At 44.1% G+C, this 27178-nt stretch overlaps 1 protein-coding gene across 3 annotated transcripts in view; it reads left to right on the top strand.

Annotated features, from left to right (window-relative positions):
• The first annotated feature begins 821 nt into the window (after positions 1 to 821).
• The window catches only part of LOC137436805 (zinc finger and SCAN domain-containing protein 29-like), a 54460-nt gene continuing 28103 nt past the window's right edge, over positions 822 to 27178 (top strand). For 2 of the 3 annotated variants that reach the window (XM_068130920.2, XM_068130919.2), the window contains exons 1-4: positions 822 to 922; positions 1027 to 1121; positions 17883 to 17989; positions 18622 to 19009. In XM_068130920.2, the coding sequence (XP_067987021.2) occupies positions 1088 to 1121; positions 17883 to 17989; positions 18622 to 19009 (529 nt within the window). In that variant the 5' untranslated portion in view covers positions 822 to 922; positions 1027 to 1087. The remainder of the gene's footprint in view (positions 923 to 1026; positions 1122 to 17882; positions 17990 to 18621; positions 19010 to 27178) is intronic. The other variant, XM_078765905.1, reaches the window with a different exon arrangement.

The following is a 27178-nucleotide window of genomic DNA, read 5'->3' as shown; positions in this document are numbered from 1 at the left end:
TCGGAAGAATGACAAGCTGAGTCAACCCCCCTGGCGTTAATTCAGCGATGACCGCAATTCGAACCCAGGATCCTTGGATCCCAAGCTGGCACCCTAACCGCTAAGGGATATCATTACTGGAATAATAAATTAACCACTCACATGGAAGGATGCATTCAGATGGGAGAAGCATCCACCAAAATGAATATTCAACAGGAGAAAGAGGAGCATGATGAGTTAACACGTAGTCTGATGCCTGATGCCAACTGAGGGCACCGATGGCGAAGCGTCGAACCAGCATTGGGCCCGGAGTCGTTCATGAAGGCCAGGAAGGCATGTTGGCATGGAGTTACTATTTACTTGGTTCCTTCTGTGTACAAACGGGCTTGCGTATGTACAAATACATGCAAGTCTAGAGAGACAAGAGGCAACTGTTACAAATGACTTCAACATCACTGCCAAACTGGATCTCATCCCAGGATTCTAAATTAGGCATAGCCATTTGCTTTGGGCATGCTACGGAAATTTCCACTTCAAAGATCTGAACAAATTCGATTTTAAATTAAATTGTCCGACACCTTTATTAAGTAAGATATCGGTGTAACGGAAATTCAAATAATGAACCATAAAAGTACGATTGAAACTAGGTTGTTCAAGTGTCAATAAGGATAGATGGGCCTCCTCCTGACTTGAAGTTCCTTGTAAGGGAACTCGTATTATTTATTTTTTTATTGGGAACGTTTCAGGTATCCGATGAAGCCTTTTACGTAGGATGGCCAACCCCACACCCCAAATAGAATACATACTCGAGCTTTATATCCAGTGCCATCCTTTGCCTCTTCCTCTTTCACTCTCGCTCTCAAAACAGAACTTGCTTTCCATACTTGTCGTACGAGCCACGTATTTAGACCGTTCCTAAAACGCCATTTGATTGAAACCTTTGGTGCGGATTCGTGTTATGGATTTTAAGGATACATATATTTGCTTTTTTAAAAATGTTTCGCCATTTTCCTTGTCACTCACTTTTGATTTGTGTGTTTGTTGCAGTTTGAAGTGAACGGAATTTGAGAGTGCAAGCCAAGAAGAAGGATAACGGGTGTTCTTAGCAATGGCGCACACAAACGCCCATCTTGCATTTTCGGGTGGGTTCTGTTACGCACAATCATTTCGTTTTCAAATTGTGCTGCATCTTCAGAAAAGTGCAGAAAATCTACACGAGGCAAACATCAATTTTCTGACTTAAAAAAAATAACCACGGCCAGCATCACTTCATCACAACTGAAGGTCATTCAGGTATTTTCGGAATCAATTTTGAATGTCGTTATTTCGCCAATTAATCTTCACCAATACATTGTCATCTTATTCTCTATCTTTTTTTTTTCTCCTAATAAATGAAAGCAAAAGTGTTGTGTCTGTATGTATTCATGTCCGATAACTTTAGGGGATATTCAGGAGTCTCCACTTAGATTTTTCGTGAAATATTTAAAACATATATATTTTTAAATATTCGAAAATTTAAATCTTTTTTTTTTGGGGGGGGGGGGGGGATTTATAATAGGTGACATAACCGACACCACGGAAGGTGGATGGAGGTTATGTTTTCACCCTTGTCTGTTTGTCTGTCAGCAGGATATCTCAAAAGGCTATGGACGGATTCTGATTAAATTTGATGAACGGGGTAGGAGTGTCACAAGGACGAAGTGATTCGATTTTGGTGAAGATCCGGATCTGATTTTTTTTTTTAAAGTGATTCTTCACCATTGAGAAATAGGGCCAAAAATGATATAATGTAGTGCCCATTACAACAAAACGTTATGGATGCACTTGGACAAAGCTTGGTGAAGAGGTTGGGTATCTTCCAAGAACTAAATGTTTTGATTTTGGTGAAGATCTGGATCTGGATCAGATAATTTTTTGAAGTGATCCTTTACCATTGAGATATAGGGCCAAAAATGATAAAATGTAGTGCACGTTATCACAAAATGTTATGGACGGATTTGGATGAAACCTGGAGGAGAGGTTTGGTATCTGCCAAGAACGAAATGTTTAGTTTTTGGTGAAGATCCGGATCTGGATTTTTTTTTTTTATATAAAATTTTTACGTATTTTTATTTTTTACGAATAAAAGATTATATTTTTTTTAATATAATAATTATATTTAAAATTTTCCGTTAAAAATTTTTTTTAAAAGTGATTCTTCACCATTGTGAAATACGGTCAAAACGATATATGTAATGATATCTCAAAAAATTATGGACCGATTCGGATGAAACCTAGTGAAGAGGTTGGGTATCTGCCAAGAACTAAATGTCTTGATTTTGTTGAACATCCAGATCCGAGAGTTTTTAAAAGTGATTCTTCACCATTGATTGATAGGGCCAAAAATGATATAATGTATTGCACGTTATCACAAAACGTTATGGATGGATTTGGCCAAAGCTTTGTGAAGAGGTTGGGTATCTTCCAAAATCTAAATGTTTTGATTTTGGTGAAGATCCGGATCTGGATCAGATAATTTTTTGAAGTGATCCTTCACCATTGTGATATAGGGCCAAAAATGATATAATGTAGTGCATGTTGTATCAATCACTCGTGGTGGTCCCTCTCGGCTCTCCCCCCGTTGGTATTTTTGTGCACATAAGATTGTTCACGGTTCTGTTTAAATATTATTTAAATATGTATAACCTTTCCCCTTCAGTGTTTTACTCAGTGGTATTTTACAACACGCTGTTTTTCTTCCTATTTAAAAGGCTTTTCTCAATTTCCTCTCCAACTCATTCCACCTCAAAAAAAAGAAATTCAATATCTTATATGTCTCCCTCACTACATGGTCTAAATTCACATTCATTCCATCCCTCCTCCATCATTCTGAACCGGATTGCTAACTTGAAAATCACAACAAACCCAATTTGTTTTCAATGTTCGTCTTTCATTAATCATCCACTTTCTAAACTCCCCTCTTGCCCCTCCCATCCAAATCCCTCCCCTTGCACCTACACTCCTAAACTCCCCCCTTGCCCCGCCACTCTTAAACTCCCCCCCCTGCCCCTCCACTCCTGAACTCCCCCCTTGCCCTTCCACTCCTGAACTCCCCCCTTGCCCTTCCCCTCCTAAACTCCCCCCTCACTCCTCCCCTTCAAAACTCCCCCCCAACCCCTCCCATTCAAATCTTCCCCCATACCATTCCTCTCCAATTCTCCCTCCTCCCCCCTCCTCCTCAAAGCTGCCTCCTCCCCACTTCGTCTCCCTTCTATCTCATACCTCCACCCCCCCCCCCAACCTTCTTCTTTCCTCTGCCCCCCCTCAAACAACCCCTCACTGTGCCTCATCCCTTCACCTTCAAACCTTTCATCCTCCTCATCCTTCCCTTTCTTGGAACTCTTCTGCAATCGCTGACACACTAACAACTGTTCTCCCTACCTCCCCCTCTCATCCTTCATCTTACCCTACTCCTCCCCTCCCCTGTCCTGTACCCGATGCTCCCCCTCTCTCTTCATTAACGGTATGGACCTCAAACATCCGGGGCCTTCGCTCAAACCTGACTGATCTCTCCATACAGGTTGCTTCTGACAATCCAGACTTGATCTGCTTAACAGAGACTTTCCTCCTTCAAGATGTCTCTGATTCCTTAATATCTCTTCCTGGTTACTCCCTCCTCCGGTATGATAGACCTGAGCCTCGGCCTGGTGGTGGGGTGGCTATATTTATCAAAAACTCTCTTCCTCACTCTCCTTGCACTGCCCTCTCTCCTCTTCACCCCCAGGAGTACCTCTGGCTACGGCTTCCTCTCTGCTCCCACCTTTTGTTCATATGTGTTCTGTACCGTCCCCCAAACAGTGATGACTCCATCTACATTTCACTGTCCGACAACATGGACCAACTTCTATCCACTCATCCCAACTCTCTCTTCCTCATATGTGGTGACTTCAATTGTCATCATGCCACCTGGTTGGGTGTGGGTTCCTCTCTCACCAGCCATGGCACCTCAGCAAAGGACTTCTGTGACTCACTGGGATTGACACAATCTGTCAATTTCCCGACCCGGATCTCAGCCAATGGAGTATCTTCTCTTCTAGACTTGGTTATGACTAACTTCCCTGCTAATGTCTGCTGCTCTTCTTCTGCTCCAATCGGTTCTTCTGATCAGAGAGATGTCCACTTTGACAAGCACATGGCCATTCTCAGAGAGCCTCCTCAGCGTCGACGAGTCTGGCATTTCACTCAGGCCGACTGGGACGGTCTTCAAGCAGCCATCATTCGTCTGGATTGGTCTCCCATCTCCACTGCCTCTGACATCAATTCTTCCTGGGAATTCTTCCAAAGCAAACTGATCTCTCTCATGCACAGATTTATCCCATCTCGCCTTCAGTTGTCTTACCCTTCCTCCCGTCCATGGTACACTGAATCTTGTGGTGAGGCAGTTGCCCTGAAACAACTTGCCTTTGCCTCTTGGAAGGCTAATCCAACTGAAGGAAATCTCAGTTCCTTCCACCAAGCTCGGAACAAGTGTGTGTCTACCCTCAGGAGTGCCAGGAAGCACTATCTCTCCTCACTCAAGAATGAACTCTCAAACCTGTCTCCTTCCTCCAAATCCTGGTGGCGTCTGGTCAAATCCGTTTCTGGTGTTTGTTCCCCCTCCATCCCCTCCCTTACCTCAAATGGCCACACAGTTGACATCGCACGTGACAAAGCCGAATGCCTCAACTCTGTGTTTGCCTCAAAATCCTTAGTCCCAAACCCATCTCTCTCTGTTCCCACCTTTCCCAGTCGAACCAAACTGCTCCTGGACTCTGTGACCTTCTCTCCTGACAAGGTGGAGGAGTTTTTGTCAAACCTCGACTCTGATTCTGCAACTGGACCAGATGGCATCAGCCCACGGGTCCTAAAATCCTGCTCTGCCGCTCTATCTCAACCTCTCTCTGTTCTTTTCACCCTATCTTTTGCTCAATGTCATCTGCCAGCATCCTGGAAATCAGCAAACATTACCGCTTTACACAAAAAAGGTGCAAAAACAGATCCTTGCAACTACAGACCAATCAGCCTGCTCCCAATTATCAGCAAAGTCATGGAATCCATCATTGCTTCGGATATGAAATCTTTCCTCTTCTCCAATGGCTTGATCTCTGATCATCAATTTGGTTTCAGACCAGGTCACTCTACTCTGGACATGCTGCTTCTGCTGTCTCAACAATGGATGGAGGTCCTCAATGCCAAACAGGAAATCAGAGCTGTCTCCCTTGACATATCACGTGCCTTCGATACGGTCTGGCACCCAGCTCTGCTCACCAAACTCTCCTCCTATGGTATCCATGGAAATCTCCATGCATGGCTTGCGGACTTCCTCTCTGGTCGTAGTCAACGTGTGGCCCTGAATGGATTTCTCTCATCTCCCCTTCCCGTTCAGGCTGGAGTTCCCCAAGGCAGTGTGCTGGGCCCTGTGCTTTTTCTGGTCTTTATCAATGATCTCTCCGACTCTCTGGAAAATCCTCTGTATCTCTTTGCTGATGACTCCACTCTCTGCCGCTCCATTCCTCTTCCCTCAGATCGGCAGTCTGCAGCCTCCTCACTCTCTGAAGACCTGGACAAAATCACAGACTGGTCAAACATGTGGAACATGTCTTTCAATCCTGAAAAATCTCACACTCTTACTATGTCTCTCCGAAAAGCTCGACTGGACAACCCTCCCATCTACTTTCTCAACAATCCTCTCCAAGAAGTTCTGTCGCTCAAGCTTTTGGGTCTCACCATCTGCCATGATCTTTCTTGGGAAAACCACATTTCCAAGCTGGCCTCCAAAGCCAGTCGCCGACTGGGCATCCTCCGTCGTGCGAAGTCCTTCCTAGGCACACCTGAGCTCCTCACCACATACAAGGCTTTCATCCGCAGCTCAATGGAATACTGTTCTCCCCTATGGGCTGGTGCTCCTGCCTCACACCTGGCTCGGCTTCACGCTGTTGAATCCAAAGCTTTCAGAATCATTGGAATCTCCCGCGATGAAGCCATCTCTGAGGGCCTTTCACTCACTCACCGCAGGCAGGTAGGTGGTCTTTCTGTCTTCTACCGACTCCTCTCCGGCCTTGCTCCCCCAGCTCTCTCTGTGCTCTGTCCCCCAAATATTCCTACAGGTCGCACAAGATCTGCCAGCCACCCTCTGATGGTTAAACTGCCGAAATCTCGGCTCTCTGCTCACCTTCACTCTTTCATTCCTCTTTTCTCCCGCCTCTGGAACAAACTCCCACACTCACTTCAATCACACTCCTCCCTCCAGGTCTTCAAAACAGCTGTTCACCACCATCTCTTATCTTCCCCCATCCAAAACCTTGATCTTTTCTACCCCCACTAATTCACCCCAGATCCACCTTGTTTGAAATTCCAACTTCTTTCCTGGAAGTCTTGGCAGTGTCCATATGTTTTATACCTCTCCCACCCCCCCCCCTTCCCATGCCTCCCCCCCAAAGCCCTCGCCCTCCCACAGTTCTCTCGATGTCTCCATGTCTCTCGGTTCCTGCTCTCAAATGTTGTGTTTGTGTCCTTCCCCCTCTCTCCCCATCTTGTCTACCGCTCCCGATGTTATTTGTTTTGTGTGTCTGTTTGTCTTTCTGTGTGATTAATGTTCGCTCTTTCACGAGCCTCGATCTTGTATACAAAAAAAAAAAAAAAAAAAAAAAAAAAAAAAAATGTTATCACAAAACGTTATGGACGGATTTGGATGAAACTTGGAGGAGAGGTTGGGTATCTGCCAAGAACTAAATGTTTAGATTTTTGGTGAAGATCCGGATCTGGATATATATTTTTATAATTTATTTACGTATTTTTATTTTTTACGTATAAAATATATATTTTAAAATATATAATAATTATATTATTTTTTTTATAAAATAAAGTAATTTTTTAAGTGATTCTTCACTTAAGATGGTCAAAAACTATATATGTAATGATATTTCAAAAAATTATGGACCAATTCGGATGAAACTTAGTGAGCAGGCTGGGTGTGTCTGCCAAGGAAGAAATGTTTCGATTTTGGTGAAGATCTGGAACCGGATATTATAAATTTTACCTCCGCCACCTAAGGTGGGCGGACATACGTTACATTTTCACCCGTCTGTCTGTCTCTGAACAAGTATCTCAAAACGTTAGAGATGGATTCGGAAGAAAATTGGTGGAGAGGTTGGGTGTTTGACAAGGATGAACCATTTCAAATTTGGTGAAGATCCGGATCCAGATACGATAATTAAAAAAAAACTTTTTAAGTGATTAAAAATCATCACCAAAATCGAATCAATTCGTCCTTGTCAAACACCCAACCTCTCCACCAAGCTTCGCCCAAATCCATCTTTAACTTTTTGAGACATCGTGCTGTATGTATATCATCATTGGCCTTATCTCTCAATTTTGGCCCATCAAATGTGGTTATAGTATGAGAGTTTGCGAATTGATATCCCCTTTGTCAACTTCATAGTTGTATATTTCATAAAATAATTAAACAAAGTGCATTTTAAAAAAGCAAAGATTCAAAAGGTGAAAATAAATTGTCATATGACGTCATTAAACGGTCCTGACAGGATTACACAGAAGGAACTAAATAGGATATGCTAAAGTTGGCCAAGTGCAAAAAGGAAAAGGCCAGAAAGGATTGCAGTAGGAATTGAGGGGGGAATTCAAGCTTGGGGTTAGAGGAGGGTGGAGAAGCTAAAAAGGAAGGAAACGATCTTCTAGATCGGGGTTCCTCCACGTGTGACGGTAATTCGTGAGTTTCTCGCTCCTGCTCATCAAATCCAAGTTTGCCGAACTTCGGTTGGTTTAGTTAGGTTGGTTTGACTGTTTTATTTTTAGTTAGGTCCAGAACCTCGATTCCGTGACCATTTTCTGGCTAGTAAGGTTTGACGATTGATTTGACTTCTATGGACCTTATATAAAAAAAATTAGCACCCATGTCCCTCCCAAAATTCCCGGCATTTTCCCCTGAAGGCCCTAATCCAAGATGGCCACCGGCGCCATCTTTAAAAATAACGTTTTGAACAAAAGCACAAATAATTATTTATAAATGCACTTTTTGGGGTAAGTCGACCACGAGGATCCCGAATTTGACATTAGTTTGACGTTACAACATCCTTTTGACCTAGGAATCCAAGATGGCCGTCATCTGGTATAGCAAAAGCACAACTTTTGAAAAGGAGCACATGAATAAACATATTATATTACCTGCATCTAGAATAGTCACGAAATTGAGGCTCTGACGAGAGAATTTTTTTTTCGCTGCGTATAGGTGAGTGTGGGTGCGTGCGTGTGTGTGTGTGTGTGTGTGTGGGGGGGGGGGGGGGAGGTTGGGGGTGGGTTAATGGGTGTGTTTAATTTCATGTATTTCTATGTTTTAGGTTTCAGCTGTTCGTGATTTGAATTGAGAAGAAAACTTATGCCAATGACCACCGTTCCGTGTGTGCTCCAGTGTGGCGGGCTTTGCAACAAAGTCACTGATGCTATTACCTCCGCCGAGAGTTGGGAAAATCTCAAGAAGAAGACCCTGTTATGGAGCGGTCTTGACAAGTTCGGAGACGTCCACGCAACAGTCGATTGGGATAATGGTCCCAGCGGACAATGTGTCCATAATTCATGTAGGTTGACCTTATGGAATGTCAAGAAACTAGAACAGGCCAAGACAAGGCAGATAAAACGAGAGGTCGAGGAATGCCAAGCTCAGTCTTCGTCAACGTTTGAGGCTTTGCCACCAGCTGCCGCTCCACCTGCAAAGCGGCTGCGATCGAGCGTTCAAGGGCTGATACATGAAAAAACAAAATGTGTCTGGTGCTGTAAACCGGAGTCGCCCAAGCACCCAGAAACAAAGCTGTCCCTGATTTCGTACGATCATGCATGGGCGGCTTTCAAGAGCCACACGGTGGTCCTGGAAGATCAGAGCATGCGAGATAGAATCAACAGTTTGATCGATTGTGCAGCTGATCAGCCCTTCGCGATTGAGATCCGATATCACAACAAATGCTGGTTGAAATATGTGCGTTGTTACCAGAAAATGAGTGAAGATGACAAACTCCCACGCATGCACAATGTCAATCTCCGTGAAGCTCAGACTATCTTCTTTGACCACATCAGAACAGTTATCTTTGAGGAACATGAGCTAAGGTCACTGCAGAGCCTCCTGAAAGACTACAGTTCTATCATTTCTCGGTATGGCTTCCCAACATCCAGCGTCAAGTCTTCCTTTATCAAAGATATCCTAACCCGGGAGTTTGAGGGCAAGATCGGCTTCCACACCCGCCCTCAGAGGAACCAGAGCGACCTAGTCTATGATACGTCCGGGGGTGGTTCATATGTGGAAGCAGCACTCTCCTCCATCGGTGTCAGCAGTGAGCAACTGGTGCGCAACGTGGCCGAGCAGCTCAGGGATGACGTCCAGTCAATCAAACACATCCCCTAGCCGCCGAGAGTCGAAGAGCTAGAAGAGGAGGAAGAGGTATCGCCTCTCATGGTGCAGCTGCTATCTGCTTTGCGGGAGAAAAATGGGGTAAATCTGTCTCCCAGCACACACTCTCTCGCCTCTCTCATCACACAGTACACCACAAAGCGACCAACAGCTACTGCCATCAATGCCACCGTCACCCTTCATGGGATGACTCGCAGCAAGGAGCTTGTTGATTCTTACTACAAACTGGGCATGGGGATCAGCTACCCGAACGTGCTTCTCCTGCGTGACTTCTGGTCCATGCATGACCTCGAGCAGTGCTCGATTTGTCATGGCGAGATTGCTGAGGGAGAACCAAGCATCAGTATCATTGACAATGATTACTTTCTCAACGACACCTTGACAGGAGGGGGTACTGCGCATCGCTGTAACTGGATGTTTCTGCAGCGTCTAGAACGCCTTGTACCGAAGCCTAAAACAAACGTCCAGGACGAGCAAGTATGCTTAAAAGACGCGAAGACATGGGCATGATTTGGAGGATGGCAACTCCATCATCAGAAGATTGGCAAAGGCAATATGGCATCGCGTACAAGTGGTCAGACTACGTCCATAAGGTGTCATCTATCATCCTTGCCCGCCATGGTGATGCTGAACGTATTGTTGCGGTTCTTAGAAATGTACATATTGGTTAATAAAGGTTAAAGGTTTTGCCCCCATAGTTAGTCCACATGCAACATGTAGGTCACCTTAGAATGTTAGTTATTTCATAGTATATGTGAGATAAGGCCATTTCCAATAGTAATACCTGCGTTGTGTAAAAGAAATAAATAAGAGTAGGCCCCGTTCATTTTGTGGCCCACCCTCCAAATCGACCTCATTGCACACCATCCAGTCTGCGCCCCATTGCCCCTCGCATTAGGATGCTGAAACCAGCCAAATGCCACGAGGAAAGGCCTGGAAAATGGGTGGAGCGCAAGGTCGGGGTGTGTGGCCACGTCAAGCAGCCATCAAGGGCGGAGCCGGTAAGACCCCAACAACCAACCAGGGCTCCGTGGGCATGGCCTAAGGGGCGTGGTGAGAACGTGGCTGGGACATTCAAGAGGGTTCGCTGGGTGGCGCTATATAACCGTGAGGACAAAGCCTTTCCACAGGACTTACCAGAGGACTCGCGTGATAAGGACTGTGAAGGACAATTGGGAAAGGCGCTTTTGCTGTAAAGGACTGGCTGGCATTACCAATTGTACAAGGACTTATTGGGAGCGCATTGCATTGCGAGGAGGACTCACACGATTGGCGCATGACAGAGGCGCTGTTATCCTGATTGATTGCCAGGACTCGTCGAGGATTTGGCTGTGGGCTTGCGGAGAGCGCATAAAAAGCGCCGGTATTTCTATTACATACGTGGCCGTGAGCCGCACAGTAACCGCCAGCCCAGCTTACTGATCCCCCCATATAATTGTCCGATCCGCGCCAGCGACACGCGGAGAGCTTGCCTGCCGTCTACCATCTTCTTCGTGGTACGAGTCGGGGACCGGAGCGAGCTGTGGACGCCATCTTTGGACCCTCGATCTGACCATCTACAACCCCCGTGTGAGTCTGAGTCCGAGTGCGAACGAGCCCGTGTCCAGGGATAAGTTAAGACCGTCATTAAGGCTGCCCTGTGTATCTGCTCCTTCTTCTTCTTAACTGTACATTGCTTCTTCTTATTCATTGTACAAAGTGTAATAAATTGCTTGTTCTTCCTGTTTCCTCTTAATTCGACCGTCTTAGTGATTTCTCCATTGGGTAAACGTGGCACGATTCAGAACCGCTTAGAATCGGGTCTAGTCATTGTTAACAGCTCGGATCACGGTTCGCTACCGCTCGGCATTCCCATCTAAAACCGTGGTTCGGGCAGGAGTTATTTCCTTGCTTCCTGGACGGTGTTAGTAATTAGTGCACATCGGATTTTTATGTGAAAAAATAATAATTTTTTTTTCACATAAAACGGCTTTTTTGCGCGCAAAAAAATTATTTTGCTATTTTCGGAGAAAAAAAAAATTTCGCCCTTTTTCGGGAAAAATAAAATAAAATGCCCTTTTTGGTCGAAAATGTCTGGCAACGCTAAAAAAAATTAGTGAATTTTTCGAAATTTTTAACTGCGATCAAAATTTTTAACTGCGATCAAAAATTTTAACTGCGATCGATCTCAAAAACAAAACGTTGCGTCCACTTGCGTCCCCAGCGTGTACAGCAGTGAGGCGGTGTACTACAGTGAGAGAGTGTACACAAAGTGTGAACAAGTCTCCTATCAAGATGAGTGCTGCTCTTCGTGACAAGTGGCTGAAGGAATTCAACGCTGGCGGCGATGGGGCCACCTTCAAGTACGTGTCGAGTGACACGGCTTTCTGTCGAGCTTGTGAAAAGACTTTCCGGGCGAAGCAGAAGTCTGAGCTGGCCCAACATGTCCGAGGAGACCGCCACAATAGCAACTTGGCCTTGAAGAAGAAGAGGACGGTCACGCAAGCCACCATGGAGGACTTTGGTGGCGGAAAGAGGCACAAGTGCGACATCGTGGCTCAGGAGCTGTGCCAGGCCATGCTGGCCGCTGGCATCCCATGGTCGAAATTGGAAAACCCTGCCCTCCGGTCGTTCCTGGAGAAGCACATCACTCCAGATCCCCGATGAAAGCTGGATTCGAAAGCACTACCTCGACAAGTGCTACGACGAGGCCTTGGCGGGGATCCGTGCCGACCTCGGACAGCAGCCCATCTGGCTGTCTGTCGACGAGACGACCGATTCGGCAGGTCGATATGTGGCCAACATCATCGCGGAAAGCTTGTCCAAGGAGGGGTACTTTCGTCCCCACCTCGTCCAGTGCATGTTTCTGGAGAAGACCAACTCCGGGGAGATCGTGCGCGCAGTCAATGACACGCTGCGCTATCTTTGGCCTGATTTCAAGCCGGAGTGCCTCAAGGTCCTCGTCAGCGACGCCGCGGCCTATATGATCAAGGCTGGCCATACCCTGAAGGAACTCTTCCCGGACTTGCTGCATGTGACTTGCGTTGCCCACGCGCTCCACCGTGTCTGCGAGACAGTCCGAGAAATGTTCAAGGACGTCAACGACCTGATTGCCACGACGAAGAAGGTGTTCGTCAAAGCCCCATCGCGTGTTGTCCTTTGGAAGGAGCAGCAGCCCAATCTTTCTCTCCCCCCGGAGCCCATTCTGACTCGGTGGGGGACGTGGATCGACGCCGCGGTGTTTTACGCCGAGCACTTCGAGGCCGTCAAGGACATTGTGGACCAGCTGAACGATGACGACGCGATGGCAATCCGGAGTGCCAAGGACCTGGTCGGAAAGGCGGACATCAAGCTCAGTTTGGTCTTCTTAAATGCCCACGTGTCGTTCATCCCGAAGATCCTTAAGCAGCTGGAGGAGGCCGGCATGGAGCTGGCCAAGGCCTTCCAGCTCCTTGATCAGGCCAAGGAGGAGCTCGGAAAGATCCGAGGCTGCCGTAAGGAGATCCTGCTCACCAATTTCAAGGCGGTGCTGCAACGCAATCCCGACATTGGTGTGCTGAGGACAGTGGCTTTGATCCTGGATGGAGATCAGCACGGATCTGAGGTTGGTGTGCCGGCTGGAGTCAAGCTTGCCGACATCCCCCTCTTGAGGTACTGCCCCATCGTCAGCGTCGACGTGGAAAGGTCCTTCTCCATCTACAGAAACGTCCTCACCGACCGCCGACACCGCCTCACCAAGGAGAACATTACCAAGATAATGATTTCAAACACCTACTTTAACCGTTCCTAAAAGGGTCTTGTCAATTTCTTCTAGTCCTCTACTTATCAAACAATGCGGTTGCAATAAAGGTACCGAAACGTCATTTTTTACCTGTTTACTAGCCCAGAGTGCTTAATGTTGTGCAGGAAAAAGCTTACCATTTTTTGTTCTTTTTTTGACTGATTTCTGAAAAACTTGGTAATAATAAAAAATGAATAAAACGGGGGAAAAAAAATATTTCGGGATTTTTTCACATAAAAAAAAAACATTTCCGCTTTTCAAAACATAAAAGGCCTATTTTCTTAACATAAAAATCCGTAGTCTAGCTAATTAGGTAATAAGAATTCGGCTTACAACCCTATTTAACACCTTCCGGAAGGAACGTCATAGCTCCGGATCCCGTCGGCTAGTCAAAGATAAGGGGACTAACCCCCCCCCCCTCCCCCCTTGGTAAAAGGGGAAAGGCTGACGAGGAGATCCGCAACAGTATCATATGTGTGAATGACCCCTATGACGCAACATACTCAACTAAAGATGACGAGCGAGACCTACGGGTAAACAGTGTAAGGCACATATCCCCAACACCGACATGAAATTGAACGACTCCTTCCCTTCTGCCCAAGCATTCAAAACATTGCTGTGTAGCACGAGCGTCGAGCAACAAGGGGCGACTGCAAAAACTGATATGCAGCTACCTGACAGACCTTGCACAGAGTGTTGATGTTGAGATGGTCTACTCTGTCGGCTCCCACTGCACCAACTTGTTAACCCAGCAGCCAATGGAGAACTACAGCTTTAACCAGTCAGAGGCTGATACTGTCCTCTTCTCCACACGCGCAGTTCTCCGCGAGTCAGGCTACAGTGGCCCCGTTGTAATTGATGCCGCTGACACCGATGCCTATGTTGCGGCAGCGGCCATCTTGCATCAGCTCCCCGGATTACTCTATATAAAGAGGAAGCAGGAGATGGTCTTCTGCCGTGGCCTGGTGACTGACGAGATGGCAGACTGCATTGTGCAGCTGCACTGTATGACAGGCTGTGATGCCAATTCAGGCTTCTACGGCAAGGGTAAGAAGTCGATGTATGACCGGGTGACGAAAAGCCCTGTGGCAGCTGTCGCGGTGCGGAGATAGCCTTGACCTCGAGGAGGTTCTCGAGGAGCTCTTCCAGTTCACACGATGTCATCTATGGCGACAAAAAGAGTAGCACCATAGCTGAGGCCTGCGCAGCGAGGTGGAGGACACTGAAGAACAAAGCATTCATCCATCTCCCTCCAGACGCAGATAGCCGACATCAACACTGCCTCCGTGCAAACTATTTGGCGTATCTTTTCCGCCATCCCTCCCTGAAGCACCACCCCTCGCCACTCGGACATGGCTGGGAGCTGGTAGGTGGTCACTGTCGCCCTGTCCGCCACACCCGACCTGCCCTCCCGATGCATCTACCTGCACCAGGGACAGCCGAAGACAGTGGGGAAGATGACGAGGAGGAAGGAGATGATGCTGAGAACAGGGGGGATTCATCGGAATCTGATGATTCAGACTACAGTGAGGCAGAATGCTCTGATTCAGACTGACCACCTATAAATCTCATTGATTCACCAGTTTACACAAAAGCCGACGTGGTAACTTATTAATGTGTTTCAATTGTGTTGTGGTCAGTTTTCTACAAACCATGGCCAAAAAGTGTAAAATGATTTCTGTTGATATGTCATCAGTGGTTTCATTTGAAAACTGTTCACGTTACAGCCATTAAAAGAATTGTTTTTGAAGTGAGAGTTTAGTTACTTTCATTCATTCATCAATTACTTTAATGCAAGAGATCCCTATGAATGTAGTTTGCATTACGTTACGTTTTCGCTCTACCGGATGGCGGCCATCTTGGATTCCTGGGTCAAAATGATGTTGTTATGTCAAACCAATGTCAGATTCGGATTTCCTCATGGTCGATTTTTGCCATCTTGGCAAAACTTGGATGGTGCCGACGTTCATCTTGGATTTGGGCCTATAGGCCACGAAACAGATCACAAAGACAGCCTTCTTTCACCTGAAAAACATCGCCCGTCTCCATCCATCCCTCTCCTCCACGGCTGCAGAAACCCTCATCCACGCCTTCATCACCTCCCGTCTGGACTACTGCAACAGCCTCCTCTATGGTTCACCCTCAATATTCACCAATAAACTCCAATACATTCAGAACTCCGCTGCCTGTCTACTCACCCATTCCCGGACCCGTGACCACATCACCCCCGTCCTTTATAAGCTTCACTGGCTCCCCATCCCCCAGAGAATCCAGTACAAAATCCTCCTCTTGACCTACAAAGCCCTCCATAACCTGGCCCCATCCTACCTGACTGACCTCCTCTCCAGACACACTCCCACCCGCAACCTCCGCTCTGCTGGTACCAACCTGCTGACCCCCCCCCCCCCCCACCCCCCCCCCCCATCCGGACCAAATTCAGACCCTGGGGGGACAGGGCCTTCTCCATCGCTGCTCCCACCCTCTGGAACTCACTACCTCACACCATCAGAGACTCCTCCTCACTCACCGCATTCAAAACATCACTCAAGACCCACCTGTTCAACACTGCAGTGAACCCACAGCATTTAACCCCTGACTATCTCTTCTCCTTCCTTTTGCTTTGATTATTTACCTATTGATTTTTGTCTTTTTGCACTTGTTTTTTGTACTCTGTCAAAGCACCTTTGGGCTTCTTGAAAAGCGCTATATAAAACAAGCGTTACGCCTCGGTCCCCCGTCGGTGAAGTGATGTGAGTTGACAAAGTGGAAGACGCAGAAAACATGCTATGATATGATATTTCGCTCACAAGGTTCAGACATACATGGAGACGGTCATCTTGGATTTTGACGTGGCGACCCAATTTCCAATAGCGTTCTTCCTTGTGCCTAGATACAGCCACACACCAGGTTAGAATTTGGTACTTCGCTTATTTTTCGAGATATTACGCTCACAATGTTCAGATATATATATGGTGGCGGCCATCTTGGATTTTGACGTGGCGACCCAATTTTCAATAGCGTTCTTCCTTATGCCGAGATACACCCACACACCAAATTAGAAGTTGGTACTTCGCTTATTTTTCAAGATATTCATCTCACAAGGTTCAGACATACATGGCGGCGGCCATCTTGGATTTTGACGTGGCGACCCAATTTTCAACAGCGTTCTTCCTTATGCCTAGATACACCCACACACCAGATTAGAAGTTGGTACTTCGCTTATTTTTCAAGATATTCATCTCACAAGGTTCAGACATACATGGCGGCGGCCATCTTGGATTTTGACGTGGTGACCCATTCATCTCACAAGGTTCAGACATACATGGCATCAGACATACATGGCGGCGGCCATCTTGGATTTTGACGTGGGTTGCACCCACACACCAAATTTGAATGCGGTCCTTCGCTTACGCACGCACGCCCACACGCACGGACGGACGGACACACGGACGGAGGGGAAAACCATAGTCCCCCTTTCACGCCGCTGTGCGACGGGGGACAATAAATGTATCTATCTATAATTCCAGTAATCTCTGTGTGTATGTTTGTATGTTTGTATGTCTGTATGTCTGTGACCGCTGTTTCTCGACAACCACGGGTCCGATATACTTTAAACTTGCCAGGTATATTGCTGGGGACCCGAGGATGTGCCTTTTCAAGGTTTCATATTAATCGGAGAAGTAGTTACCGAGCTATGTCCAAAAAACGATTCAACCAATCAGAGAGCAGCGAGCTATCACGTGTGCCGAACGTGGCGAACAGACTCTGCCTCGGACGGCACATTTGAGAGCGTATTCATTTATTTCACATTGGAAAACTATGTTGCCGTTAAACTATGTTTTAAAACTAATTAAAACTAATTTGCGATTCATCGTAACTGCGATTTGCGACCTTCCGGACAGTGAAGACTGCACTTCCGGCAGCCAATCACAGAACGCGTTGTTGCGTAGGCGTGGCCGATGTGAGAGCGAGCCGAGCCGAGCGCGTGCGCCATTACGGTTCGTAATTCGATTTCTTCCGGAGAAAATAATAATTTCTCGATTTCTTATGCGCATTATTTCTCCCAATTCAGTCAGAGCGAAGGGCGGAAGCGAAGAGCGTTGTTTTTTTTGTTTACGGGCGTACGGGCGTACGGGCGGGGTAGAGCGTACGGGTAGCGTTTTTTTTTTTTTTTGGCAAGGAACGGGCACCCACGTACGGGCATGCCCTAGTTATTACAATTATTATAGGAAAAAATGCCGGGATTTTTAGGAGGGACATGGGTGCTAATTTTTTTATATAAGATCCATAGAAGTGAAATCAATCGTCAAACCTTACTAGCCAGAAAATGGTCACGGAATCGAGGTTCTGGACCTAACTATTTAATTCCTGTGTTGCTGGTCGTGTTTTCGTCCAATTTTCCATGCCAAATTATACCTAATTGTGTTGGTGTAAAATTTGTGGCGCTATTAAAGTTTGGCCTACTTGTCCCCTCGGCTAATCAGCTTGACGCTTCTGCCTGTTTTAACCCAACATGCTTTGTTTTTGCTTATTTTCTTCCAAATATTAAATCCTTCCATAATTCCCACCCCCCGCCCCCCCCCCCCCACCCCCACCTCAAAAAAACAACCAAAAACTCTTCTGCACTGTCCAATGTTCACCAACCTCTTGGTACTCCCAAGCACCCATTAAAAGTTGTCATTATTTGAATTTTTTTCATAAATTCAGATCTTGTGAAAAAAGAAAATGGCGATGAGAAAGATATCCTCGACCTTCTTCCATGCTCCAACATCCAACCAAAATGGGTGGAAATAAGAGTGAAAGCAAAAGCGTTGGTAATTATTTTTATATTCTTTTACACCTCCCTCCATATACCTCCCTCATTTTCCTGATCCAGTATTCTTATTCTTTCTCATGAATATTCTTTAGCTCAGACTAGGAGTACCGGCGTTGCCTGGTGATGTTCTAATCCTGTTGCCATTTTGAAGAAATAAATTTAGTTTTTTTTTCTATTCCCCTCCTTACACCCAAAAAGGAAAATTTATATTTAATATATTACACCCCCACCCCCACACACATTAATCGGGGATAATTTAACATTACCTTTCATGTAACTACAAAGGCTCAGACACTATAAAGCGATTTTTTTTTTTAATCCAAAAAAACCAAACTTTTTTTTTTGGCTAAACACTCCCTGGTACTCACTGATGAACCTCTGAAAGTTCGATGAATATCGGTTAAGCCATCACTGAGAAAAATGGTGGCACACACACACACACACACACACACACACACACGGCTCTCTTATAGTATAGATTATGAAAACCCCTGCTCTTGCCCTACCACCACACGTATACCATTCCTTCATAGCACATCAGCATTTGCTTAAGATGGTGTAGTTATAGAGGACTCATGAGCTTTGTGGATACAGATTTCCTTTGCATGTGCATTGTGATCATCACCACAGAAGGATGGGGCAAGGTTGACCTGGTGGACAGATAGTGAAACGAGAACTTTGATCTCGCTCATTGAAGATCAGGGAATGGTGGAGCTGTGCACGGGCAAACGACTGCAGAACTCCGACGTGTACCAACGCCTGAGCAGCCTCTTGGCTGAAAGGGGTTTCCACCGACCCTCCGAGCAAGTTCGTGCACGATGGAAGAAGCTCAAATTCTGGTACAACCGTGACAGGAGCACCACGAGGACTACAGGGCGCGTTTCACCCACGTTCCGTTTCTTTGCACAGCTCGATCACCTGTTGGGCCAAAACTCCCGAGTGACTTGTTTTAAGGCCAAGTTTGATCAAGCCTCTGTGGGAGAAACCATTTGTTCGACAGAAGAGTCTCAGGATGCAGGTTGGTGCTTCGCTAAAGCTAAGACGAGCATTTTTTCACATTGAACAAGTGATTTCCATTGACATCTGTTTACATATTGCTTCTTCTTGTAAAAAATACTCTGACAATCGAGATCAGAGCAAAGACAAAGACAATCTTTTTTTTTTGTCCCAAAAATCCAGACCCATTTTACCAAGTGTTCTTCCTCAGCGCAAACTAGTTCGCACCGGTGGATTGTTTCAAAATCTCAAATTTAGGGACCTTTGATGTAAAAGTAGTTGCAGGGAGAGGTTCCACACCTGGAACAGAGGCTTAAGAAACACATGAAGGATTGCTCATGCCTTCTTCCACTTCCTTTGTTGTCTTTCTGGAGATTAAAACACAGCAGGATCCTCCCGTCCAGTAATTCTTGCAATTCCTCTCAAACTCAGAAGGATGAAAGGTAGCATCTCCATTGCACATCATCCTCTAATCATCTGCCCATTCACAACTCACTGCAGCTTCGAATAAAATTGCTAATGTCACAGCACAATTGGATAGTGCAATTATGGCAGTAGCCGAGCATACTTAGCAACTGCGAAAGAGCTTGGTCGACGAGTTGTATGCAAACAGGCCACGTGTGGCCATCGGACTGCTGGCCAGCTGGAAATGGTACACAATGTGGGAATGTGTTGGTCGATTAGTCCCTAGACAAAGAAGAAGAAAAAACTCCTTTATTTCTCATTTGAGGAAATGTTCATCAGATGGAGAAACTTTTTGTGGGGGTGCGTTGTGCCATGAGTTGACGTTGCTGCTAATAATCATGACCTCATGTTTATATGTGGTTTATATTAAGTGATGGTGTCGATGCTACATTTCCACTTGCAAGTATCACGTCATGCGAGAACTGGCCAAGGCTTGTTTCAGCAAATTTCAGCAAAACTGCGGCCTTGAAGTGGTGTAATTGTGGCCACCAAAGGTTACGCATGAGAAGCAATAATGGTTTCGTCCCCCACATTTGTATCCGAATCAAGTGTCATTTTCTTTCACCCGCCTTGGGTGTACTATCTGCTTGAAGGTGCTTCACACCGAGGATATTGCAGCAAGCTCATTGGCAGGGCAAACCTGCAGGTGTAAATGTAGCATTCTATATGATGGACCACTGTTCAAGTATATGAGATTAGTATCGCAAATTGTGCAGGTCTTGGGAAGATCATTAATATAGCAGAGGAAGCCATTTTGATGCAAACCATGCTGCATTTGTATACGGCTGGAGAAACACCATGTGATATCACTTGGATGACAGTGACCAAAATAGCTGGGAATAGCAATCACTAATATACACACTGTGGTTAGTCTAGTAAAGAGATAGGCAAACCGTGGCAATCAGGGCATGTGTTCATCTTGGCCATGCTCAGCAGACATCGCTAATCTTACAGATGAGCTTCGTTCATAAAAGCAAACTAAAGAGTGTAGAGTTTGTTTTTGGGAAGGGGAGGGGGGAGTGTTATAGTCAAGATCTACTAGGCTCATTGAAAAGCAAAATTCATAGGAGGGGGAAAAGACAATGTGCTGACAATGGGGCAAAGAAGTCACAGTTGGACACAACAAGCAAGGGAATGAATGAACAGGAAAAGAGAGAGGGCAGGAGAAACATAGCAACCCGCAAAGAAAGAGGGTTGGATTAGGTCTGATTATTATCGGTGAAAAAACGATTATTGGTAGGCTTGGGGGATTACATGAGATGGTGGTGTATCACCAGTTGAATTATTTGAGGGAAGAGTGGGATTGAACCAGGACAATGTGCTTCCACCCATAGCAGAACATTCCGATAATTTAAAAAGCTTTAGATTCTACAGATCCTTGGGGATACATATGCGAAGTTGAGCTGCCAGCCCATAGGGGAGCGTGGTACGACACATAACTTTTGACAAAAGCCTCGTTGGCAGTGAGTAGTTCTGATCTCTCAAGGAATGCCATGGAATGATGGAGGATGCCCAGTCTGCAGCTGACTGTGGAGGTCAGCTTTTCGATATGGTCCGCTTAGTGAGGTTGTGGCTGATGGAGAGGCCGAGAAGCTCAAGTGACCAGGATGATCATGGAAGTAGACAGAAGGCTCGTTTGACAGAGATTTGCCAGGATTGAAACACATGTTCTATTTGTCAGACTAGTACCTAATCAATTCCAATGCTTACAGGTCCATTGGAGTCAAAAAGTGTTTTCCCCAACCATGAAGGAAAAGGAATGGTGCTGCACCAGCAAAATGAAGCAGAGATGTTAGTGCTTTTCTATGTAGTTTCCATCAATCACATTTTTCCCAGCAGTGGGTGAGTTCCCTGTTGCCATTGTAACAGAAGTTCTGTTTTTTCGCTCTGAAACATTTTGAAAAGGGGAAAAACAAATTTCTTTAGACATGTCATATGTGCAATTGTATGATTACGTGTTTTTAATTTTTTTTTTAACAAAAGTGCAAATATATGGATTTTCATTGTTTTAACCCTGCACCACTTATGTTATGTTATAAACACTATTGTGATATTAAAAAATAAAATCGCTTAAAGGGACACAATCGTGAATTTTTTTGAAGAGATATGTTTTAGATCACAAATGACCCATCAGCACAAAAAAAAAATTTTGGGAGAATAATTATTCACTTGTTATGCAAATGAGCTACTTCCGTCGATTCACGTGCATACGGCATCTTGAACATGAGAATAACTGATGATAAAACGCATCCGTACATGTCCGTCAATGAGTTGTGCCGCCCCATGACATCACGGGAATCGACGGAAGTAACCTTTTGCATAACGGAAGTGAAAATAGTCCAATTTTAAAACATGATTATCTGGCTTATTATTCTCCCCCAAAATTTTTTTTTGTGCTGATGGGTCATTTGTGCTCTAAAACATATCTCTTCAAAAAAATGCACGATTGTGTCCCTTCAATGGCACATTTAACGAGCATCACATCACTCTGATGTAGATAGAGAAATCAACTTTGTGACAAACTGTTATGGCTACATCACTCCATTACGTGTGATGCCATGGTTACACATGTTGGAATTTTAACAATTTGGCGCTTAAAACCTGAGCAGGAAATAGCCGAGAAATTCTGCCTTGAGAGGTCGGGTGATATTCATGAAGGATCGAACAACAGATTAAACTACAGAGTTCATAGAACACGATACCCAGCATCGTGTTACAGTTTATACTTCAATTTCAATAAAATTGCGATATTAAAGATCGTTAAAAAAAATTCACAAGTTTAGCGCTGCTGAAGCAGTCTTATACACCACCCTTACACACTAATAAGACGACGTTGTCACAGTTTCGTCACAGATATTCATAAAGGATCGAACAACAGATTAAACTAGAACACGATACCCAGCATAGTGTTAAAGTTTATACTTCAATTTCAATAAAATTGCGATATTAAAGATCGTAAAAAAAAAATTCACAAGTTTTGTGCTGCTGAAGCAGTCTTATACACCACCCTTATACACTGCAATAAGACGACGTTGTCACAGTTTCGTCACAGATATTCATAAAGGATCGAACAACAGATTAAACTAGAACACGATACCCAGCATAGTGTTAAAGTTTATACTTCAATTTCAATAAAATTGCGATATTAAAGATCGTAAAAAAAAAATTCACAAGTTTAGCGCTGCTGAAGCAGTCTTATACACCACCCTTATACACTGCAATAAGACGACGTTGTCACAGTTTCGTCACAGATATTCATAAAGGATCGAACAACAAATTAAACTAGAACACGATACCCAGCATAGTGTTAAAGTTTATACTTCAATTTCAATAAAATTGCGATATTAAAGATCGTAAAAAAAAATTCACAAGTTTAGTGCTGCTGAAGCAGTCTTATACACCACCCTTACACACTAATAAGACGACGTTGTCACAGTTTCGTCACAGATATTCATAAAGGATCGAACAACAGATTAAACTAGAACACGATACCCAGCATAGTGTTAAAGTTTATACTTCAATTTCATTAAAATTGCGATATTAAAGATCGTAAAAAAAAAATTCACAAGTTTTGTGCTGCTGAAGCAGTCTTATACACCACCCTTATACCCTGCAATAAGACGACGTTGAGTCACAGTTTCTGAGATGGAGGCTTTCTTGATCACCATGGAGTGCAGCTTATATGACGTTGTACATACCCATAATCGGCGGCCTCCTCACCCCAATACTACACCCTCTATTGCTGTATATCAATATACAGTGCCCTCAAAAAGTATTGGAGCAAACAGAAAAGTCACATTTGTTATTATTGATACATACAATACTCAATAAATTTGGATACGACATCAAAAGATGAATGTACATAGTTTATCTGTGTAGTTGTATAGCACTTTCAAACTCTTTTATGCAGTTGGTAAAAAGCAACGCTCCCTAATTACCTCTTGGTTTATCTGTCCTTTCCATATTCACTTGAAGAGAAAGAAAATTGTCAGGTGTACCACCTACACCTGCAAATGATTATACACACCAGGAATTAAATCGATGAATAGCTGAACTCAAAGGCCAAAATTAGAGTGAGTCATCCGAACAGTTATTGTGACATGCACACCTCTAGTCTTGCGTGCGTCGAACACGCAAGGCTATTTGAACAAGACGATTACTGTAATTAATTTATTTTCGAACAAGGGTTCTCAATGAACCAAATCAGTCAACATGGGAAAATGGCAGAACCAGACACGCACACAGCCTTAAAAAATTTAATAGGCACATGACACAGCACCGAATCCTGAGACACTAAGTCAAAACAAACAAGCACGATTAATAATCACAAAACTTATAGAAGCATTGCTGACGTTGAGCTCATTACTGACGTCATAGATAGAATATTCTTAATAAACGTGAGAAAAACAAGGCAAGAGTTTTATAAGCTCCGCCATCAAACGCGGACGTCGGTTATGCTTTCACCCGTCTGTTTGTTTGTCAACAGGATATCTCAAAAAGTTGCGGACGGATTTGGAAAAAATTTGGTGGAGAGGTTGGGTTTGTGACATGGACAAAATGATTAGATTTTGGTGAATATCTGAATCCGGATCTGGATCTGAGAATTTTTTAAGTGATTCTTCACGATTGAGAGATAGGGCCAAAACCGATATATACAGTCACGTGAAAAAGCAAGTACACCCCATGTAAAGTTTTGACTTTTTCAACATACAGCTATTTGATCTTCATTTCAACAATATTGATAGATAAAGGTGATATAATATAACAAATATCATGAAACATTTACATTTTGTAGTCCATTGTATAATTTAAATAAACATAAATGCAAATTTTGCAGGTGGAAAAAGTAAGTACACCCTTGGCTCTAATAGGTGGTATTGCCCCCTTTTGCAGAAACAACCTCAAGTTGACGTTTCTTATAACTGTCTACCAGTCTCTGACATCGACTGGGAGAAATTTTTGCCCACTCCTCCATGCAGAATTCTTTCAGCTGTGCAATGTTCGAGGGGATTCTTGCATGCACAGCTCGTTTCAAATCCCCCCACAACATCTCGATGGGATTTAGATCCGGGCTTTGACTTGGCCATTCCAGAACCCTCCATTTCTTTCTTTTCAGCCATTCCTTGGTGGACTTACTGGTATGTTTAGGGTCATTGTCATGTTGCAAGGTCTACCTTCGGTTGAGCTTCAACTTTCCGACAGAAGGCCTCACATTATCCTCAAGCACCCTCTGGTACAATGAAGAATTCATGGTGGATTATATGATTGTGAGCTGCCCAGGCCCTGATGCAGCAAAGCTGCCCCAAACCATTAATATTTCCACCACCATGCTTTACAGTTGGGATCAGCTTCTTGTGGTGAAATGCTGTCTTTGGTTTTCGCCAAACATGTCTTCTGGTACTGTGGCCAAGTAGCTCTACCTTTGACTCATCTGTCCAGAGCAGATTTGTTCCAGATGTGCTGGTCTTTGCCGAGGTGTTCATTGGCAAACTTTAGTCTTGCCCTGATGTTCTTTCTGGACAGCAAAGGTTTCTCCTGGCACACCTCCCATGTAGATCAAATTTGTGCAGCCTCTTTCTAATGGTGGACTCGTGCACTTTGACATCAACAGTTGCAAGAGCTACCTGTAGGTCCCGTGATGACATTCTGGGGTTCTTTGAGATCTTTCAGCATCTTGCGGTCTGCTCTCGGGCTGAACTTGCTGGGCCGGCCTGGCCTGAACAAGTTGGCAGTTGTTTGGAATCTTCTCCACTTGTAGATGATCTTCCGGACAGTCGAATGATTGATTTCAAATTGTTTGGAGATCTTTTAAAATCCCCTTCCAGATTCGTAGGCATCTATAACCTTCTTTCTGAAGGCATCAGAGAGCTCTTTTGATCTCGGCATGGTGAGGCTGCACACTTCAACAACAAAGAGCCAACCAAACGAAATGTCTGAGGTTTAAATAAGACAGGTTCCTCCAAGATCCTCTCTGACGATGTTCTAATCATTTGCACCTGAGCTGGTGCACCTGATTCAAATTTTAGGTATTTGAAGTCGTGATAAATGTAGGGGTGTACTTACTTTTTCCACATGCGAAATTTGCATTTATGTTTATTTAAATTATACAATGGACTACAAAATGTAAATGTTTCATGATATTTGTTATATTATATCACCTTTATCTATCAATATTGTTGAAATGAAGATCAAATAGTTGTATGTTGATATATGTTGAAAAAGTCAAAACTTTACATGGGGTGTACTTACTTTTTCACGTGACTGTAGCACGATATCGCAAAAAGTTGTGGATGGATTCGGACGAAACTTGGTGGACAGGTTGGGTGTCTGACAAGGACGAAATGATTCGATTTTGGTGAAGAAAAGAATCGGAGGATTTTAAAATTTCTTTAATTGATTCTTCACCATTGATTGATGGAGCCAAAAACGATGCATATCACGATATTTCAAAAAGTTATGGACAAGTTATGACAAAACTAGGTGGATGAGTTGGTTAGGCGACAAGAACAAGCCGATTAGATTTTGGATCAGGTCCGAATCCAGATGCGGTTTATCGGTGAAATGCAAAACGTAAACTGGTCAGCCGAGCGGAGGTATGCACTCCATCAAGTGATGTTCTAGTTTATCCTGTGCTCGCTTTCAAAATTTAAAGCAACATGTTCGGACAACCCAAACTTTCTTTCTTTTGTATTGGTATAGTTCCTGCTCTCCACAAAAAATTGAACATCCGGCAATTAAACAAAGCAATTGTTACTTGGCCGGCAGAAAACTACAATGTTTATGCTGCAAAACTCAACCACATTGTTTTTATATCAGCGGAAACTTTTGTTCCTAAAGACGGAGTGAAGTGACATCAGTCAAATGTGCCCTTTTACAGTCATAGTTTGAGCTGACCTTGGAAAGATAGCAGGAGTATTAAAAAAATTATTTACCAATATCAACAGGCCTCATGGAAGAGCAAGTTATGAATTATGCCTGCCAAAGGGAAAGGGGTCCTGTGCCTGTAAACTCAGTGTAGTAATTTTGTGTCAATGTCTGAATGTGGGGCCATTGCCCGAGCTTCTGTGCAGCATGCGACGATTCTGGCCCCAAGAAACGTCGAACTTCGGCCAGAAAACCCCATCCCTTCGTCTGTGACGTCTATATGGTAACCTATGATATCATGAATGCCTATCTTCGTGCAATTCTGTTGATTGGAGGACAATGAATGCATCATCTGTGAAAATATCATTAAATACTGTACTAGCAAAATATCTAATGCTAGAGTATTAAATACATGCTAAGGCCATGTAAAAAAAAATTAATTAAATAATCACAGTTTATCATCAGTTACCTTTCGAGATCGTTTCCACGAGCAACATTTCACATCAGCATGTGTGGGCAACCCATAAGCCATGTGTGGCCATTTCGTGAAAATGTGTGGCCAACTCTTCGCATCATCGATGGTGTTTTTAGTTTTTAGTGGATTACAAGGTTTTACTGTGTTGTACATCTTTCAATGAAACTTTTTATGTTGCTAAAAGCAAAGTAAATGAGAAAAATGTATAATTTAGTGTTTTTTAGTATTGTATATTTTTTCATTTTGGTATTATGTATATATTTTCATATTTTTAGTGTATTAGTGTTTTTAGTGTTATATATATTTATTTATTTATTTATATATATATATATATATATATATATATATATATATATATATATATATATATATATATATATATATATA

The sequence above is a fragment of the Myxine glutinosa genome, chromosome 11 (assembly GCF_964187855.1).
Source record: "Myxine glutinosa chromosome 11, kmMyxGlut1.1, whole genome shotgun sequence".
Lineage (NCBI taxonomy): Eukaryota > Metazoa > Chordata > Myxini > Myxiniformes > Myxinidae > Myxine > Myxine glutinosa.
Note: the sequence above shows the minus strand (reverse complement) of the source record. Positions and strands in the feature narration are given on the sequence as shown.